At 36.1% G+C, this 8,732-nt stretch overlaps 1 protein-coding gene across 1 annotated transcript in view; it reads right to left on the bottom strand.

Moving 5' to 3' along the window:
• Positions 1-4,270: 4,270 nt before the first annotated feature.
• RSPO3 (R-spondin 3) overlaps positions 4,271-8,732 on the bottom strand; it is a 65,046-nt gene continuing 60,584 nt past the window's right edge. The window contains exon 5 of the mRNA XM_070739687.1: positions 4,271-5,737. Within this exon, the coding sequence (XP_070595788.1) occupies positions 5,553-5,737 (185 nt within the window). The 3' untranslated portion in view covers positions 4,271-5,552. The remainder of the gene's footprint in view (positions 5,738-8,732) is intronic.

Genomic DNA, 8,732 nt, shown 5'->3' with positions numbered 1-8,732 from the left:
ACTATTTTGGCATGTGAACCAAAAAAGGTTCCCGATCACTGTCCTATTAGATTAAGAATTTGAAGAATATCTTGATGCATATAATTATTTCCATTTCTAATTACCCATACAATACTGTATAAGTGAAGCTGGCACTTCAAATGTATGGGAACAGGTGTTAATGCTGTTTTTAAAATCTTTCCACAGTTTTAGCTTGGATTGGGGAAACCATAGGCTTTGAGGACTTTCCAACACTCTGTCCTCTCCCCTCTCTGTACAAGAAACCAAGTATTATTATTATTTATTAGATTTGTATGCCGCCCCTCTCTGCAGACAGAGAGTAGCTAAGGGGTTGCACAACTTCAACAGTTTTAACACACCTATTCAGGCTTTTAAAAATCCCACTAAAATGGAAGAAATGGATTAAAAATTGTACTGGCATTCTCCTCTTGCCAGTAATAGCATCGCTATTCTACCTGTGTGGCCTTGAATGGGAGAAATAATTACAAAAGGACTGTAACATACAAATGTTCCTCATCATTGTTTAAATCAGTAGCTTCCAAATTTGTACATTACATGCTTCCTCTCTAGGGAATTCATAGTTGCCTTAAGTGAGATGGAAGAAACAATTGTTAGTTACTAGAAAATGCCAAATCCTATGAAAAAGCAACATTGAGTTATTAAAATTAAGATTTTAATACATGTTTATAGTATTAATATTACTTTTATGCCCATTTTCCAATTACAGACATTGCAGTTGGGATTTCTCTCGAGATGCAGACACTTTGGTAGTGCTATATGATAACACGTCTAATGAGATTCTTAGTCATCCAGATCATAGTTATCTCAAAAGGAATTTTTTTCAAAAGGCAACTGGACTAGGGTTTTTTTTCTTCAGGAAGATGGTTCGTCTCTCATCCAAAAGCTTCTTCAGTTCTAACAATCAGAACTGAAGAAGCTTGGATGAGAAGCAAAATGTCTTCCTCAAGAAAGGAACATTGCCTTTTGAAAAGGCACCTTTGAGATATTTAAGATTTATTTTTTTTGCACCCAAGTCATGCATTAATCAGCAGTGTTCTGACTGCACTTCTTTTTAGAAATTATTAATCATAATCATCATTAGTTTCACACCAAAGCATCAATCACATTCTGAAAATGAAAGGTAGAGAAGATTTACTCTTCTCTAGAAGAAAAAAACCAAGTCCTTAAAAGAAAAAAACCAAGTCCTATCATCATAGTGAACTCATTCAATTTCAAGACTAAGTTAACTTAACTAGAAAAATACTTGTAATAGTAATAGTGTGGAAACCAAATATTAGGTAATTTCCAAAGCCACTTGATCTTCATACTTAAACTGAAGAAAGAAGAAAAAGGAATGTGGGTATCCAAATCAACAGTTATCATTATTATAGTTAGTAATATAGTTTTTGAAACAAGGTACAGTGTTCCCTCAAATTTCGCGGGTTTGAACTTCGCGGAACGTCTAGACTGTACCACGGTTTTTCAAAAATATTAATTAAAAAAAACTTCGCGGTTTTCCCCCCTATACCACGATTTTTCCCGCCCGATGATGTCATATGTCATTGCCAAACTTTCATCTGCCTTTAAAAAACATTTTTAAAATAAACTTTAATAAATAAACATGGTGAGTAATAATCTAAATGGTTGCTAAAGGAATGGGAAATTGTAATTTAGGGGTTTAAAGTGTTAAGGGACTGCTTGGGATACTGTTCATAGCCAAAAATTGTGTATTTACTTCCGCATCTCTACTTCGCGGAAATTTGACTTTTGCGGGCTGTCTCGGAACGCATCTCCCGCGAAAATTGAGGGAACACTGTACTTCAACTTGAAGTGAATGCTGTAGGCTAGCTAGAGCATGAGTAGGTGCTTCTTTTGTTATGCGGTTGAAAATATGGTTAAATTAAAAAGGAACTGCTGACATTTCATTAAACAGCAATTTTGTTGGTTAGCAAAATCTAACCAGCTCAAGAGAAATCCTGGTCAGTTTTTAGTTGTCAGAACATAATTGATTTGCTGTATTCAAAAACAATTTACTATCTGCTGCCCTGTAAGCAGCAGGCCTTTCACAAAATAAAATAGTATTAACACTAATTAATTGAAATTAATTTTCCTAATTTGTGATAACTCCATTCTGAAAATTGTTTAGGGATTTCTCATGGTTGAAGTGTGACCCATCTGTCTTTGTACTTTCATACAATCTGCCATCCTTAGTAGCAATGCCTATTTTGATCCAGACGTGATGCCAACAAATGAAACAGTCCTTATTGTACAGGAATAAAACCAAGATAGACAGCGGTGTCTGAGGGAGAAACTTGGGACTGGCTTAACTGGACACTTGGGTATAAGAGTGAAGGAAAAATAAATTATATCAGGCTTTCAAGATTTTATTACTGTCTAAATAAAATAAGAGTTCTAGTGTTCTTGTGATGGTTTCTTTCCTGACCTGATCTACCTCAGATGGCTGACACTTATTCAATGTAAAAGGCACATTAAAACATACAGTACATTGTTGGAGTCCTCTGTGAAAGGCAATGTGGGCTAAGACTGGGAAGGAGGCAAATTTGATAGTGGTCTAGTGTTTTGTCCAGGTGTCCAGCAAACCTGGAAAACAGGGAATTATCAGGGAAATCAGCGGTTTGGGAAATATCAGGGAATTATCAGATAATTTGTAAAAAAAACCTGAATAAATTGGGAACAAACAAACTGTATTAAAATGTTTAAAAGTCAGGGAAGAATCATTTAAAAAAACAAAATAACGGATCATGTTGCCTGGCAGAGCATAACAGTGGCAACAACTTGCTTCCTCATCTTCCAATATTTCTCCATGGCTTAGCTGTTTGGCATGACATCATCTACGACTGTACCTTAACTAGATCGTAAGATACAGGGAAATGTCAGGGAACTATCAGGGAATTTCAAAATGCTTTCTCCGTTTGTCTATGCTTTAGAAAAGGAAGTGACAGAAGACAGGCTCCTTTTTAGAGGTGAGTTTAGTGCTGTTGCCTGCTACACCTGTATCTGAATAAAATGGGAGACAGATTTAGTGCTATTCTACTGAACTCATGTTCAATAGGTGAGTGACTGAATTATTTCAGAGAAAAGTGTTCTAAAGCAGCCCGCCCCGAATGACAAAATCACAGGTATGAGAGGGACTGTACCATGAAGCAGCACAGACAGATAGCTATCCTACAGTGGCACCCTTACTACTGCTGCTATAGGCTAGCTGCTGTTTAAGGATGCTCCAAGAAGCAGAATGAGGGATTGACTCAGAGATCCGGCAGAAATGGGGATGCAGAGAACTCAATTTTAAAGAACCAGCCTATTTTGCTTCCCAAAGCACAACAGCTGGGAATCAGGGGAAGAACACATGCTAGCATTAGCCTAAGGTCAACTAGTAAACATAATTGGAGTCAGCCAGGTTGTATCCCCTGCAAAACTTTGTCTAGATAAGAGAAATATGATAACCACACTCTAGAGAGTACCATTGACAATGATTCAAGGCTGCCTTGGGAATGGATTGGGGAACCGAGAAGACCATGTTATGAAAACAGGCTACTTCAGCTAACTGCTAGCTGTAGTTCAGCAGTTCAAATCTCACTAGCGGCTCAGGATTGACTCATTCTTCCATCCTCCTGAGGTGGGAAAAATGAGGAGCCAGATTGTTGGGGGCAATATGCTGATTTTGTAAACCACTTAGAGAGGGCTGTAAAAGCACTATGAAGTGGTATACAGTAGTACCTCTAGATACGAGCTGCTCCACATGCGAGTATTCCAAGTTACGAGCCACGACGGGAGCAAAATTTCTGTTCCAGACCCGAGCTCAAATTCAGGATATGAGCCGAGCTTCCACTAGGTGGCACAAGAATCCTTGCTTCTGGTTATCTCCGCGGGGAAAAACAAAGTCTAAAGCCATTTGTTCCAGATACGAGTTGATCGACATACAAGCTCCGTTCTGGAACGAATTAAACTCGTATCTAGAGGTACTACTGTATAAGTCTAAATGCTATTACTATTGCTAAAACAGACCAGAAAAATGTCAGAGCATGTTTGTGTCCATAGTGAATAAAATCAACCTTGGCACCATTGAATGTAAAAAAAAGAAAAAAATGAGTGATATTGTTGATGTGCTTGTGGAATCTCTGTAAATTCAGATATAGTATACAAATATTTATTCTTTGTCCAACCCCTACAGATAGTATGGTAACCCCCATTGTGCCTGTTCGGCCATTCCATCAGTCCATCAGTTAGAGGAGTTAATTGGATATTCCCCTTTTATATTTGGTAAAGTGGCCTTAGTTTATTAGATAAAACATTTCTAAAGAACAGCATACTTTTCTCCATTTTTACAAAGCAGACTGTGTGACAATGTTCCATTACAAGAGGGATGAAAAAGTCATCAGTGCAAATGTCCGATTTGTGTGATCTCCCATCTCTGTCCTTTATTATCTCAGTGTTTTGCTTTTTTTTCTCCCTATATGATTTGTCAGTCACTGGAAGATTTCAGTTACAAGAATGATATAAAACATAGAACAGCTGTATTACCAAGGTTTGGACAGAAAATATTCTGCTATCTTGCAAATAATAGTGCTACCTAATACTTGTTTTTGCAATGTACATTTACTGAGGCTTCCATTCCTTTTGTGCTTTTGCTTCAGAGCCTTTGAGTTCTTCAGTCTGGAATTTCTAAAATGAATCTGTGGCAAAATCCAGTGAACGCAATTCTAATAAGACTGCAGTATTGAATATTCAGTTCTTAAAAACATTTTCTTCTTCCTTCTCCTTAAGCAACATATATATTGTAACGATGCACCTAAGGATACTGTATCTTTTACCTTAGGTATTTATTTATTTTTGCTTCATGAAGAACGGGTTGAAAAAATACTTTACAGAAGAAAAAGTAGTCATCCAATATATTGTTATATACCATATTGATAATTATATACAAGCTTCTAAATTGACTCTTAGAGATAAAAGCTAAAGTCTCTTTGAATCCACTTGATTCCTGGTGACTTCAAGGACACATCCACGTAGTTTCCTCAGCGAGAGTACGGAATAGGTTTACCGTTCCCTTCTTCTGGGATTTTATTATTTAATGACTTCCCAGTTTTGCTTACCATATGCCGGGCTGTCAGGCCGAGCCAACCAATCACCTTATAGTATTTTCCCGCCCAAGGGTACAAGGCCTAACTGTCCTCTGGACACAACAACTTTGCCAATCTTGTAGAACTTAGCCAGGTCGCCAGGTCTGCTGAGCTTCCAAGCCTGACAAGATCAAGCAGGTAGTGCCACCTGCTGAGACACTCTTTTAAGAGATGCATGGAAGAATGTAATATAAGGTTGAATGTATCTCATTTAAAGAAAAAAAATAAACTAAACAAAATCTTGCTTCATGTCAGTCTTAAACTGCGACTGCACGAAGAATATAGTAAGTATTGGAATGTTGTTTAAGTATAACTTGCAATATTGTCTATTGGTGATAACTGGGGAACACTGATCCTCGGGGTCTGGTGGTGATAGCAGCAGCAATAGTCTTAAACAGTGGTGAAGGGCGGTTAGTGTGCAGTGCTGATGGCAACTGGTTTCTGCTGTTTATTCTGGCCTCTTCTCTTCTTCAGTTGCATTTTGTTCTTTTTCTCTGGATCTCTGCCCTGCCTTCTGGATTCTGGGCCTCTGTTTTCCTGACTGGTTTCTTTGCTTTCTTCTCCCTTTGGTTTTTTTCGTCTGTCCCTTTTTCTCTCTGCAATTTTTAAAAAACAACAACATTACAAGATATATCATTTACATTCTCAAACCCCAAACTCTTAAATAAAGAAAAATCCCTGGCATTGGCCTCTTCCAATAGCACAATTAAGAAGACCTGGAAATATAGAGAACTCACTTCATTATCACCGTTTTGACAAACTAAAGGGGCGTACATAAGTGCACTGGTGTGCCTTTCGTCCCCTGTCCAATTGTCTTTCCTTTCTCTCACTTATCATATATATTTTCTTTCTTTCATATATCCTCTCCTCTAAGTTCATTTTACCCTTATATATATTACTACACGTCTATTTTTCTTCCTATGTATTTGTGTATTGGACAAATGAATAAATGAAATGAAAAATGAAAATACAGATGATAGCTTCTGTCTTTTCATTATAAACAGTGCTTTAAGAGGCATTGTGCACAGTGTCATCATATATTATTCAGTCTACTCAAGGTTCTTCCAGTCATCTTCATCATAATAATTACTAGCTGTAAATCATCTTCATCTGCATTTCAGAAAAACTATGTATCAGAAACGTATTAAAATATGGTGTCTAGAAATTGACCCAGCATTTAAATGGAGTCTGACAAATGCAGAATACTATAACTGTTAATTCCAATTATTTTGAAATTATATAATATAATTAAATTTGTCTTTTTGTTGCCATATTACATTGCTAAATAATGTTCAATTTTCAATCAACTATTTTAAAATCGTTTTTATAAATATTATTACCCCGCCAGGTATCATAATACTATTATTGTTCATAATACATGCATACAATTTTTGTCTTCCAAATGCATAGATTTCTGTTATCTATTTCATTCTATTATTTTTCAACCTGTCTAACCTATCAAGACAGGTTGATCAAACATCCCTGAAATCTCTTTCTCAAAATCCCATCTAATTTTGCATCATCTACAAATAAACATCCCATCCACTTCTTTGTTGAAACGATTAAGAACATATTAAAAAATAGACAATCCATGGCCGAAGCTTACTGGAACTCAGCCGCAAACAGTGGCTCCAGTTTGATTAAGAATTGTTGATGATGTCTTTTAGTACAACTTTGGGACAACTATATATCCCACATAATTGTTAATGCCACCCAGCTTAGGTTATTGCTAAACAGAATGTCGTGGGATGTATTGTAAAATCCTGGGAAGGAACATTAAGAGATAAGCATGGATTGGTGGCTTTCAAAGTTGATGCCCGTCCTTCAAGTAGATCAGGTGAAGAAACTAATACCATAAGGCAGTGGTTCAGCTTAAGATTCACAGACCCTGCGAGGGCGGCGATACCATCACAGGGGATCTGCAAAGTCTTAAGAAATGTTATGATTTAAATCTTGAGTTAAGTTTGAAGGGGGGATGTCCGTGGTCACCACAAAAGGTATTTAAAGGGGGTTCACGATGAAAAAAAGGTTGAGAACCACTGCCATATTGATTTCTGTAATGCTAGTTCATTGTTATAGGGTATAGAAACAGAAACTTGAAAACTTCCCTTTTAAAGAATATATTTACTTTTACATATGCTTTGCTTAGGCTAAGTTATATTCTTACAACCTATTAAGGAAATTATCTAATTAAAATAAATGAAATGAGGTTAAGACTTGACAAACCCAAGGCCAGGATTTAAAACCATTAAATTTAAATCATTAACCACTCTCTACTTGCTCTTAATGAAAATGGTAAATACAACTAACATAATTATAATCTGATACTAAAGTCCAACATATTCTCTTTTTAGTTCCCTAACGATTCCGATGGACTGTGGACACAAAAGAACGAATAAACTAAACTGATTTAAAAATTAGAAGAATAATTTATAGTGTGTTTAATGCAGTTGGGGAAAATGTGTATGCAGATTTCTTCAAATGATCAAAATAAAATCAAACGAACAATTTCTGTAATTCTGTAATGCATTGCATTTAGTTAGGGGAGATAAAATTCCACTAAGGGGCGCTCTTGTGCTTTTTAAATCTATCTTTTGAAATGCCTTCAAATATTATTTTTTTTAAATGAACATTGTAAATTTCATTTTTCTATTTGCGACATACTCTGTTCTGATTCTGAATTGTATGAACTCTAAGTTCAGTTTCATTTGTATGGTGTCCGTATTCTCTGAGTCCATCTGATTTATCATACAACACAATCATAAAGAGACAGACAACAAAGACATACAATGTCATGTTGTCCTATAGGTTATGCTATACAGCGAAGAATGAATGAGAATAAACAGGTGGAGTGCCATTATATTTTAAGATTCTTGGATACAAGAATAAGAAGATAGACAGAATTATGCATTGGACACTATGATTTCATATTGATCCAACATTATGAGTCTTCACAGATAGAGATTTTTTAAATAACAATTCTTTACTTTTTAAAAAATTAATGTGCTGGAAGGAAAGCATTATTTGTTTGTTTGTTTGTAATTTAGTCTGGACATGGTAGTAATTCAGGTGTGTGTGAAACCACTTTCTTAGGCTGCATACCTGAAAAGACTTATGTTCTCCATCTTACCAGGCCATCTATTGTGTCACAAACAAGAAAGAAAATAGAGAACAATTCAAGAAGACATGCACCTGAATAACTAGCTTTTCAAAGAAAGTACTGTACTGATACAATTCTTGATTACCTGCAGGTCACTTCAAGCCACATACATTCCATTAATGCAGAATTATGCATTTTTTCTAGCATTCTAGAAGCAGGACCAATATTTTTGGAGACAAGTCACTTTCAAATATTCTGAGGCCGAACTTGACAGATCCTGGCCAAAACAAAATTTTAAGCATTTGATCCCTCCCATTACAAGGTACGTGTCCAAACCTTTTAATTTCATTTGTCAACGAATAGCTCCAGCTTCTTATATTTTAAGCGTACGGAGATTTGTGCGTTTACTGAAGGAAGAGGAAATGTCAGACTCCCTGCTTTTAAAAAAATGTTATCATGATGGGAGTGTTTTTATTAGAACAGTCCCGTGA

This window comes from Erythrolamprus reginae, chromosome 1 (assembly GCF_031021105.1).
Source record: "Erythrolamprus reginae isolate rEryReg1 chromosome 1, rEryReg1.hap1, whole genome shotgun sequence".
Classification (NCBI taxonomy): Eukaryota; Metazoa; Chordata; class Lepidosauria; order Squamata; family Dipsadidae; genus Erythrolamprus; species Erythrolamprus reginae.
The sequence above is the reverse complement of the archived record's forward strand: the minus strand, read 5'-3'. Positions and strand labels throughout refer to the sequence as shown.